The 12,556-nt window shown below is 45.2% G+C and overlaps 1 protein-coding gene across 1 annotated transcript in view; it reads right to left on the reverse strand.

Moving 5' to 3' along the window:
* Nucleotides 1–285: 285 nt before the first annotated feature.
* The window catches only part of LOC130131922 (dynein heavy chain domain-containing protein 1), an 81,813-nt gene continuing 69,542 nt past the window's right edge, over nucleotides 286–12,556 (reverse strand). Inside the window, exons 39-47 of the mRNA XM_056301648.1 lie at nucleotides 10,065–10,243; nucleotides 8,299–9,342; nucleotides 8,037–8,211; nucleotides 6,097–6,228; nucleotides 5,772–5,997; nucleotides 5,289–5,380; nucleotides 5,046–5,195; nucleotides 4,121–4,737; nucleotides 286–720 (exon numbers count right to left, since the gene is read on the reverse strand). Of these exons, the coding sequence (XP_056157623.1) occupies nucleotides 286–720; nucleotides 4,121–4,737; nucleotides 5,046–5,195; nucleotides 5,289–5,380; nucleotides 5,772–5,997; nucleotides 6,097–6,228; nucleotides 8,037–8,211; nucleotides 8,299–9,342; nucleotides 10,065–10,243 (3,050 nt within the window). The remainder of the gene's footprint in view (nucleotides 721–4,120; nucleotides 4,738–5,045; nucleotides 5,196–5,288; nucleotides 5,381–5,771; nucleotides 5,998–6,096; nucleotides 6,229–8,036; nucleotides 8,212–8,298; nucleotides 9,343–10,064; nucleotides 10,244–12,556) is intronic.

The raw sequence follows: 12,556 nt of genomic DNA on the forward strand, positions 1-12,556 counted from the left end.
TAGACTCTTTGGTATCTTCTTCAATAAGACAGTGTTAGGCAACGGTTTCCATCTGAAAAATATCTCTCAATACTTCCAAAGCCTTTGTATGAAGAAGTTGATAAACTGTCACATCATCTCAAATCAAGAGAAAGATTTGTACAAGACCAACATTTTATCAAATGTTTTATACAAAGGGAGTAATGACTCGCTCTCATAGATCTAATTTAGTGAGGAAGAACCACAGATGAAGAAGAAGGGCGCCTGTGAGGTTCAGTCAGGTGTATGACAGCAAGACGTGGACAGTCAGAGGGTGCTGACTATCCTCACCCGTCTAAGACTACACAGCACAGGATTCAGCTTAGCTAAAAGAGGAATCCTGGTGATGACGTTACTGTCCCCCAGCCCCCAGTCTCCACTCTCGCCCCCTCCGTCCAGACAGAGAGGACAGTGGAACACTGGCAGGCCAGCGGCATTAGATGGAGGAGCATTTGGGTTGGAGTTTGGGACAGGGTTGGAGTTGTTCGACTGTGAGGCGTCACATGGGAGGGGATGCCGGACGGTGTCTGTGCTACTAGCTCCAGCCGTGACGTGTAGCAGAGGAAGTAAGCATGGCTGGGGAGACAGAGTGTCCTGCAGGGCACCCAGCTGTGTATCCCACAATGCTCCTCTCAGCTCCAGGCCACACAAATACACCCCGCCCGGGGTAGAAGAGAGCAGGGGTGGAGAAACACTCAGGACCTGGGAATAAGAGAGAAAGCCCTGTGTTAGCTTTCACTGGTTCTGACAGCAGGTAGGGAAGCAGGCAGGACTCAAGGCAGGAAACTAACTTTGCGAACACTTTCTATGATTCCCATCCTTATAACGCATGATAGTCATAACACTGTGCAATGTGCATAACAATGCATTATAATCCTAACTATAACTACATTACAATTACAGTTATAACTGTGAATTGGTGGGTATAATATCCATCCATCCATTATCCAAACCACTTATCCTGCTCTCAGGGATGCTGGAGCCTATCCCAGCAGTCATTGGGCAGCAGGCGGGGAGACACCCTGGACAGGCCGCCAGGCCATCACAGGGCCCACACACACACACACACACACACACACACACACACACACACATTCATATCTTTGGACTGTGGGAGGAAAGCGGAGCGGGAGCACCCGGAGGAAACCCACGCAGACACGGGGCGAACATGCAAACTCCACACAGAGGACCCCAAGCTTGGACTACCCCGGGGCTCGAACCCAGGACCTTCTTGCTGTGAGGCGACTGCGTTAACCACTGTGCCACCAGGATATAATATTAATTTTTCATTCATTCATCTTCAGCCGCTTCTCCGGGGTCGGGTCACGGTGGCAGCAAGCTAAGTAGGGCACTCCAGACGTCCCTCTCCCCAGCAACACCCTCCAGCTCCTCCTGGGGGATCCCAAGGTGTTCCCAGGCCAGATTGGACATGTAGTCCCTCCAGCGAGTTCTGAGTCTACCCCGGTTGGCCGTGCCCGGAAAACCTCCAAAGGAAGGCGCCCAGGAGGCATCCTAATCAGATGCCTGGACAACCTCAACTGGCTCCTTTCGACATGAAGGAGCAGCAGCTCTACTCCGAGCTCCCTCCGGATGTCCGAGCTCCTCACCCTATCTCTAAGGCCGGGCCCAGACACCCTGGTGTCTAATGCGCTCCCTAATGAAATGAGGGTATAATATTTCATAACAATAATCATAATATCTTATAAAGAATTTTCATAATGATTTAGAATACAATGTATCATAACACGTTATAATTACAGGCTGGGATTATAGTGTATCATAATGCCGGTGGGTGGATACATTATGAAAATTGTGGATAATCAGCAACATAAATGCCAGTAGAAGTTATTCTGTTGGAGAATTCATTATGACTGCTTTTCACCTTTTCTTGTTGTGAAGAGGCTAAATGGAGCACACGTGCCTCTATAATTAATATTTCATAGTGCATGGATCTGGTTTTCCTCCCCCGTGTCAATTAGTTGGGGCTCTACATTATCGTATTTCTTTTATACAAATATCAACAGGGCTCTTTCTGTTTGCTCTTTTCTCTATATCTTGAATTATCCTAGTAACCTTTAACAGGAATATTAACAAGGTAGGCTTTGGGAAAAACAAGGTACTGCTTTCTCAAAGATGTTTTAGTGCCTCTCAGTTAATATGATGCTGTTTTAGATGAGGCATTAAAAGTGCTTTGAGTTTTTCTTGTCCTTGACAATGACAAAGAGTTTCACTTTACTGTAAGCAGATAACTACTCTATGATTTGAAGACTGCTAATAATCTTTATAAATACTTATATCTGACATTTCAAGACTTTACTTAAAGCAGTCAAATCACTGGCAGTTGCTTAGTATATCATCACAATACATCATACCAACAGCTATAATGCATTATGACAACCCTAACCTGACAAATAATCCCACACATAAAACATAATTCCAGTGGCGGCTGGCCAGTACGGGGTGCTGGGGCACCATCCCCTTCAAACATCAAGAGATGAAAATCTACTGAAACATGTTAAATATAATTTAGTTGTATGATGCAAATAATGATGAAATAAAAGTGTTTTTCAGTCTGTGAGCGCCTGTCAGCGGCATTAAATATTGGTTCAAATGGTATTTGGTTGATTCCTGTCTGAATACATATACTTCCTGGGTGAGGGACACCGGCCAAACCATACCATATGTAAGCCCTCAAACTTGTGGCGAGCAGGTGACCTGAGGCTGCTGTCTGATTGGTTTCTTCAGGTTTTCCATGGGCCCAGACACTCCCACTTTTATTGGCAGTGAATTGGTATTGTTTTAATCTTTTTTGATCTAATGTGATTGGACAATTCTCGTGGCTGTCAATCATGTTCACACCCACCAACACGCCTCGTCTTGACTGTCAATCACCCACCGTCTACGAACCCTGATAAAATCTATAGGCTACATGGTCCTTCTTAATAACTCTGTTACTGTGTGGACATTAAAGCAGCTGTCAGGTGTGCTGCGCCAAGGTACATTGCCCCCCCCCCCAAAATCTTTTAGCACCAGCCGCCAATGCATCATACTTGTGATTATAATGCATTATCAGTGGCATGTATTCATTTTACACATAAAGCAACATTTCAGAGATTATAATGTATTATGACAGTTATGTCATAATACATTATAATCACTAATTAAGCACTTTGTAACTGTATGTTTTTTTAAAAGTGCTATATAAATAAAATGTTGCTTGCTCGCTTGCTTATGTAGCTCAATATACAATGTTTATAATACATCTCTCCCATGAACACTGTAATACACTATAATCCTAGCCTGTAATAATTTATCATACTCCATTATTATGTATTGTATGTATAAATTATCATTAATATCATTATTAAGTGTTATATTTACCTATACACAATCATATTTATAATGTATGGTGATTATATCCATCCATCCATTAGCCAAACTGCTTATCCTGGTCTCAGGGTCGTGGGGATGCGGAAGCCTATCCCAGCAGACATTGGGCGGCAGGTGGGGAGACACCCTGGACAGGCCGCCAGGCCATCATATATGATTATATAATGTTTTATGGTTGACGGTTTGGAGACAAAGCAAGAGAGGCGAGATTGAGATGGCGTGGACATTTGTGGAGGAGAAATGCTGGGTATATTGGGAGAAGGATGCTGAATATGGAGCTGCCAGGGAAGAGGAAAAGAGGAAGGCCAAAGAGGAGGTTTATGGATGTGGTGAGGGAGGACATGCAGGTGGCTGGTGTGACAGAGGAAGAGGCAGAGGACAGGAAGAGATGGAAACAGATGATCCGCTGTGGCGACCCCTAACAGAAGCAGCCGAAAGTAGCAGTAGCAGTAGTAGTAGTAGTAGTAGTAGTAGATATAATGTTTTATGATTGTAAAGTCTTAAAACTCTAATTGTAATGCATTATAGAGATGGGCATCTTCGAAAGTGTTTCTCGAACTTTCTTCTTTTAATCCACTGGCCACAGTGGTCGGTGATTTCAAAAATCAAACCCAGCGTAACAACTGGTAACAAACCTGACCACCTGTAAACAATAAAGTAACAGAATTTGGCTGATAGTTGGTGTTTACGTTACACCTAGAGTTTCTTTTACCTGGAAATGTAGGGCAACATTACTGATATCTCTTTGTTTCGTTTGGGCAGCCTCTCTCATTACAGCCACCAGAAAGCCTTTGGCGTTACTGAAGGCGGATAGATGGTAAGTAGCAGGTGGGTCTCTGGGGGCGTCGCCCCAAAGATAAGCTTTGAGCAGCTCTGCTCTCCTCTCCAAGCGTGGCAGGTTGGCGACTTTGAAAAGGCAGGAGGGGGAGGACAGCCTGTGCTGAAAGGGCACCTGGAGCTGTGACAGAAGCAGGGAAACCAGACCTCGGAGACCATCCCACTCAGACAGGAGAAAGTCACATAGGGGACCGCTCTCAGTCACACCATCACCCCCGTGTGCTAATTTTCTCTTGAGAGCTTCAAGTCTGATTCTGGCCTGGCTGTAGTCCGGCAGCATGCCAATGTGGTTCTGATCCTGATAGGGAGTTACAGCTCTTCGCAGAGGCGACTGAGAATCCCGGAGCAGGACGTTTAAGTTTTTGCTTTTGATCTTCACCATCTCTGCTGCCAGATGGGCACTGAAGCCCAACACCAAGGAGTCCGTGATGTTGGCCAAGTCTTGAACGCGGTGCTCCAGGCCATGCAGCATCCTTGATGTATATGACGCATCTGAAGACATGACACAATACAATGACAATGGCATAGCCACTGATATAGCTATGACATACTACATCATAGCTAGACAATGACGTATGTCATAGCTAGGCACATGCTGGCGCTCTCTTTAAATGTTGGTGTTGAAACAATTTAAGTTCATTCTACTGCTTTGCCATTTGCTGATGAGAGCATCAGCTCAATATTTGAAATGTTCATGTAAAATCATGGGAGCTGTCATTGTCCTGTCTACAGATCACTACATGATCAACAAACCTGTAAGATGAGCACTACTTTTTAGAAGAATGAACATATTTGAGTACCAAGGTGGCCGAGAACACTGATGATATTAGCAAGGACACGTGGCCCACTGCCCGAGAGGGAGGTCCCTTCATTAAGGCAGACCCCTGCAACACTTTTCACCACCTCCAGGTCAGCAGAGTCTGAAACATGGCCGCCATACACCAAATTCACTGCAAAGGAAACGTAAGATAAAGTCGGGACGAAAAGGGAAAGGAGCTAACAGGAACTTTTCATATTGTTTTCATTTCAGCATGTAGCCTTACCTGCTATGTACTCCAGAGCCTGAATGTTGTTCTTACAGAGACGAGCGATGCGGAAGTGTGCGTCCACCAAAGCCAAGAGGTCTAACTGGGTCCTTCGACACAGCAACAAGCAACACACACAATCAAAAGGTTTTGCTGTAAAATCAGTGGCACTTCATAACAAAATGATTGCTCACAAGATGATAAAGCTTATGAATATATATCATTCAGCTTATTAGCCATCAGGATTTTAGTCGGCATGTGTTTAGTAACCTTTCTGGAGATGAGTTAACCAGTACAGAAATATGATACTGCATGCCACTCCGGGGAATATAGAGATGTTGTTTTTTCCCAATACGGATGTGTCATATGCAGATACATTAGTAAAACCTTCCTAGTTTATATATTTCAACACTGCAGCAAAAGGAGGTTCCATCAAGTGGAGTTGTTGACATTAATGTATGACATGGTAGACAACAGCTGTATGTCTGAGCACAGACTCACCAGTGATAGACATTCCCCTGGCCTTGGTACTTGTAGTTGTGTCTTTGTACTAAGACAGAGTGCAGAATGGCACAGCGCAAGAGGAGCTCATTGGGGCTCCCTGTGACGCCAGACTGTGAATCAGACTGAGCCGTGGACATCACTTGACGCAGGGAGCAACTCAGCGCCTCCTTCAAATCCCAGGGGGAGTCGCAGACCAGGTGCAGGGCATATATTCGCACAGTTGCTGCAGGAGAGAAAAAAGTGATACCAGTTCATCCCTGAGATTAAAGCTACACTGGTTGAAATGGATAGGTATATTTCCTGGAGTGGCATGCTGCCCTACCAGGTATGTGGTGTGGGTTTTGTTCTCTAGTGATAAACCACAGGCGGAAGCACGGGTGAACAAGGCTGCCTGTGCATGTATCGTCTGTAGAAACGTCCTGGTCCTCACTGGACTCTTTATCTGTTCTGCCGCCTAGACAGACAGACAGGCAGAGAAACAGATAGACACAGACAGAGACAGATAGACTGAATACTTATTTCAGGGATACAAGAAGAGAGGTACTATATGATTGAATCTCATTACTTATGCAGGGTTTCTGCAGGTTTCAACAAGTTAAATTTAAGACTTTTTAAGACCTTGTTAATACCACTTAGAATGTAATTTAATACCTATTTCATGGCCATAATGGCAAAAGCAAGGAGAATATGAAGGAAAATCGGTATATATCAAAATAGATCACAGAATTATTTACTAACACTCATTGCAATGTAACATAATTGTAATGTATAATAATAATAATAATAATAATAATAATAATAATAACAGAATATATTCCATTCCATTATCCAAGCCGCTTATCCGAATTTGGGTCGCGGGATGCTGGAGCCAGTCACAGCAGTCACTGGGCAGCAGGCGGGGAGACACCCTGGACAGGCCGCCAGTCCATCACAGGGCCCACACACACACACATTCACACCTATGGGACAATTTAGTGCGGCCGATTCACCTGACCTACGTGTCTTTGGACTGTGGGAGGAAACCCACGCAGACATGGGGAGAACATGCAAACGCCACACAGAGGATGACCTGGGATGACCCCCAAGGTTGGACTACCCCGGGGTTCAAACCCAGGACCTTCTTGCTGTGAGGCAACCACGCTAACCACTGCGCCACTGTGCCGCCCATATAATATATTCCATCCATTATCCAAACTGCTTATCCTGCTCTCAGGGTCGCAGGGATGCTGGAGCCTATCCCAGCAGTCATTGGGCAGCAGGTGGGGAGACACCCTGGACAGGCCGCCAGGCCATCACACAGGGCCGACCTATATACACATACACACATTCACACCTAGGGGCAATTTAGTACGGCCGAGTCACCTGACCTGCATGTCTTTGGACTGTGGGAGGAAACCAGAGCACCTGGAAGAAACCCATGCAGACACGGGGAGAACACGCAAACTCCACACAGAGGACGACCCAGGATGCCCCCCAAGGTTCGACTACCTCGGGGCTCGAACCCCAGGACCTTCTTGCTGTGAAAAGACCGCGCTAACCACTGCGCCACTGTGCCGCCCATATAACAAATTATTTATTATAATTATTTATAATGTAATTTATTCCCAGTGTGCCTAATTTGAGCATTTTCTTGCAACTACAGCAGAAGGCTTTATATTCATTCCCCTCAATTGTCTTCAACCATGTACTAAACCTGCTGTTCTCCATCTTGGTGTTTTTGAAGTGAAACTTCCCTGTGATACCTGCCACAGCAGAGACCGAAGTCGACTTAAACAATCAAGTGGCCTACATACCCGATGGCATGCTAGCTAGTACGTGCTTGATGAGTGTGTGCGACTAAATTCTGACTGGCTGCAAAGATTGTGGCTCCGTTCGCCAAACAAGAAAAAAAAAATTAAATTGAACTATTGATTATTTGCATGTTGAAGTTATCGCAACATTGTAGAATGAACATCATCATCCAGTCATTTTCGAAGACATATTAAAATCGTATTAAGACCTTTTTAGACCTAGAATTCACATAATTGAATTTAAGAGGTTTTAAGACTTTTTAAAGACTCACGGAAACCCTGTTATAATGTGATATAATGTTGTTTATTAGGCTAATTAGGCTATTAGGCTGTTTTAATTAGGCTATTGATGGTTACCAACTAACCAATACTCTTTAAGGGAGTTACATGAATGACCTATTGAAAATACCATTATTTTAATGTATGATTGAGTCTATATTGAGTAATACAAATTAGTTTGTTGTGACTGCACCTTTGTTGTGGCACGTCAGCTGATTGAGACGGTGCACCATTTTGTCATCCCAGTGATCCAACAGGTGACAGTTGTTAAAGACCAACCATTGGCCATCATTAACAGCTTTATCCAGTGCTGTGTGGATGACCTCCATCTCACACCTCGCCCCAAATGAAATGACTTTCACCTGAACCTAGAAAACAGCATATTAGAAAATATCTAACGATTTCTGGATGTGCAAAAGTTAAAGCAAAACAATGGATCAACAATGATATGTCACCTGTGTCAAGTCCTCTTGACAACAGGCAAGTTGTTTCAGTAACTGAACAGGCTCGATGCTTGCCCATTTCTCTTTGCCTGGATCAGGCAATGTAAGGATGACAGGCCCTTCATGTTTGACAATGAACTGGGAGAGGGCTTTGGGGTTGCCGGTGTGAGGGGCTTCATCCAGTGCTATCCTTCCAGAAAGACCCAGGTGGCAGGTGGCCATGACCTCAGCTACTCCTGATAGGCAGTCAGGGAGCATGGTCTTCCAGAGGAGGGCCCGCTGCAGCAAGGACAAATGGGAATGAGAGTGACAAGGAACAGTCTCCAATACGGTAGAGGACGGGGAGTGCAAGTACTCCTGCCAGTGTCTGGGGGAGGTAGCCAGCGAAGTGATCAGCCCTCTGAAGGCTGGGATCCTCTCCAGACAGAGGAGCTCTGGGTGGATGGGAGCAGGTATCCAGCTGGGCACAGCGTTTTGGGATGTGTCATGTGGTGAGGTGGTGGAAGAAGAGGAGGAGAATTCTGCTTTGCTTGGCTGGAGATCCAGGCCCTGGAGGCCCCTAAGAAAGGCGGCCCTCTCTCCCTCAGAGCAAAGGTGGTTGTGCTGGAGCAGAGCCACAGACACCAGCAGCTTCAGCAGGGTGGCATGGCTCTGGAAAAGACAAGGCCGGTATTGGGCCAGTAGGTGGTCTACCATCCTCTGGATGATTTCCGACATCACTTCATCCGTTACCTGTCCACTGGTGTGAGACACATCTGTCTCACTCCTCAGTGGTAATGCCCCACGCACAGTCACAATGAAGCTATGCAGGGAGAAGAAGTAGACAGGGGAGAGACGGGCAACCTCCTGCAGGGCCTGGTATAAGGAGGCTGCCAGCACTGCTGCTCTTCGTGGTGAAGCCAGCAGGGCTTCATGATGCTCCAGATCCACATTCAGCTGCTGGATCTCCTCTTGCAGCTTCTGAGACGCTTTCTGACAGGCAGCCACACGGGGAAGTAAGGTAGAGTCCTGCAGCAGCAAAGTGGAGGACTGAAGGACAAGGTCCTCCAGAGACACCTAAGAGAAAAGCAATGTACAGTACAGTATATTACATTACTACAGTACATACAATACATTAATTATTATAAGGAAGTGTCGGTTCTATCTCTATAGGCTGCATTAGGTTTTAATATTACTATTTCTTTGGGACATTTTAGATGCTACCAATCCTAGTTTACTATAGCTATCTGTCTTCTGGTTGTGTACCCGGCTATTTTGAGATGAAAAAATCTTGTCTTGAGCCATGAGTTCTCAGTAGTTACACACATCCCCTTTATATCTAAAATTCTAGAGAAATAAATTGTGTCAAAAAAAAATCCTGCAGTAGTGAAAAATAATAAATTCATTAAATTTCACGCTGGCTCTCAGAAGCTGCAATAGCCAAGAGTGAGATCTTCTCACGGTTGTCAATGACACTAATGCTGGCGATAGCACTCTATCAACATTACTGGATTTAAGTGCAACTTCTGATACCAGTGATAAGGACTTCCTTCATTATCCAAATAGCCCAATTTGTCTTTAAAATAGTAGACTACATCCAAATGAGGATTGATTACCTCCCAGAATGGCTGTTTGAAAAGACAGACTAAACAGGCCTAACTGAAAATGATCTGGTATCAGCTGGTAGTTGGAGATAATTTCTGATGCCAGTTTTTTTTTTCTACGTCACTATATCATGCAACAATAGACAAACAGGAACATGTTTTCCTTGGTAATAAACTTGATAAAGATTCTATCACCTTCACTTTGACCAGTTCGGCCTGCAGTGTCCGTTTGTCACTCTTAAGGAGATTGTGTTGAATCAGCAGCTCCGAACACACAGACTGCAGCAGCTGAGACAGCATCAGTTCCTGGATCTCTGTTGTGCTCAGAGAGAGATCAACCACCCTTACCTCGGCCAGGATGGAGGGGTGGATCTCTAGAGAGGGAGATCAGGGCCAAAGGCATAGAAGGTCACTGCTTTCCAGTAGCTACCCAGCCAGTTCAGCCAATTACAGTGTTACACGCATTAAAAAAGAGTTCATTTCTGAAGACTCACACACACAATATATGTTTAAAAAATTACATTTAAATTCCAAGATTATAAGAGGAGCCAACTCGAGAAGCATTACCAATTTGTCAACCAAGGACTTAAGTTACCATTTAAGTTACCGGCTACCTTTTTTGGATTTTCCACGTTTTTCCTCCCCAATTGTAGTTGGCCATTACCCCACTCTTCCGAACTATCCAAGTCGCTGCTCCAGCCCCTCTGCTGATCCGGGGAGGGCTGCAGACTACCACATGCCTCTTCTGATACACGTGGAGTCGCCAGCCACTTGTTTTCAACTGACAGTGAGGAGTTTCGCCAGGGGGATGTAGCGTGTGGGAAGATCACACTATTCCCCCCCCCGTCCCGTCCCCCCCCCCGAACAGGTGCCTCGACCAACCAGAGGAGGCGCTAATGCAGCAACCAGGACACATACCCACATCCGGCTTCCCACCCACAGACACGGCCAATTGTGTCTGTAGGGACGCCCGACCAAGCCGGAGGTAACACAGGGATTCGATTCCCGTGTTGGTAGGCAACGCAATAGACCGCCGCGCTACCCGGACGCCCCCAGCTACCTTTTTGATAGGGGTGTGCATCTCACCCTTGGAGGCTGTTTCGATTTGTATCTCGACACACAATAAATGATCCGATGCATCTATGTCAATAGATTTTAAACAGCCAAAACATTAAAGTGATTTGATTCAGCCCACTCCCAGTACAGTACAATGTAATATGATGTGATTCAATGCAGTGCAAGTCAATAGTGCAAATGGTTACATTCTAATTCTAATTGTGACTGGTTGCAAGAAGAAATCCAAATAGGTGTACATCCACTCAGTCCGGTAATGGGAGAGAGAGCGAGATGGTTTTAACATCTTATGTGGAATCTTATTCGTTGGTAGTAAAACATGAAAATAAAAACTTTTATAAAACTCAAAGTTAGCCCACACTTGTGATCTATAGTGTTTGGTGGTGCATCGTTCATTTCCTCACCATGAGTTGTCATCCTTGAAGCAATATGGAGAGGAATAAATAGAAAGAAGGCAGAAAGTTGTTTTTCTTATTTAGTGAGCTGCAACAGAACATGTTACGGGTGTGTGACTTCCCCGACAGCCAGAGAGAGGGACAAGCACACCAAAGGAGATAACTTTGGACACAATACTAAAGGAGCAGCAATGATATTATGAGATAGTAAAAAAAATGAATGAAACATATCAAATCTGGCTTTACTGATACACTGAAGCCAACATCAATTTTTCCATGATTCTCTCACAATTTATGCCCAATACAAGCTGACTGAACAAGGTAACCTCATCTAAAACGTTAGGCCCAGAGCATTGGTTTGACTCAGTGAATCGTCACACCCTTACTTTTTGAAAAGTATCTTAATTTATTTGCATTTTGAGTCATCAGTCAATTAGTATGATTAACATCCATCCATCCAATATCTAAACCGCTTATCCTGCTCTCAGGATCGCTGGATCCTATCCCAGCAGTCATTGGGCGGCAGGTGGGGATACACCCTTGACAGGCCGCCAGGCCATCACAGGGCCCGCCCGCACGCACACACACACACACACACACACACACACACACACACACACACACACACACACACACACACACACACACACACACACACACATTCATACATAGGGACAAATCAGTGCGGCTGAGTCACCTGACCTACATGTCTTTGGACTGTGGGAGGAAACCAGAGCCCCCGGAGGAAACCCACACAGACACGGGGAGAACATGCAAACTCCACACAGAGGACGACCCGGGACGACCCCCAAGGTTTGACTACCCCGGGGCTCGAACCCAGGACCTTTTTGCTGTGAGGCGACCGTGCTAACCACTGGACCACCGTGCCGCCCTCTGAGTATCATAGGTGACACAAATATACGACAAGCTGACATAGCCAGTATCAACTCAGACCAGGGGAGATGCTCGACATGTGCTTCAGTTTGGTTTACAGAGGAACTAAAAACAATGTGAGTTGGGTGGGGATCTATTGGACGACAGTGTTGCATTACCTGATTAATCCTAGCCCCTTAATATATATCTTCATGGAGCAAGTTAACAGTAGATGCAGTTGTTATAGAAATTCCACTATTCGTATGCTTAACCTTGCTCTTTCTCTTTGAGAAAAAAGAGCTGGCAAATCTTGCAAGACAGATGTAAAGGCATGCCTCGAGCAAC

Source organism: Lampris incognitus (genome assembly GCF_029633865.1).
Source record: "Lampris incognitus isolate fLamInc1 chromosome 5 unlocalized genomic scaffold, fLamInc1.hap2 SUPER_5_unloc_2, whole genome shotgun sequence".
Taxonomy (NCBI): Eukaryota; Metazoa; Chordata; class Actinopteri; order Lampriformes; family Lampridae; genus Lampris; species Lampris incognitus.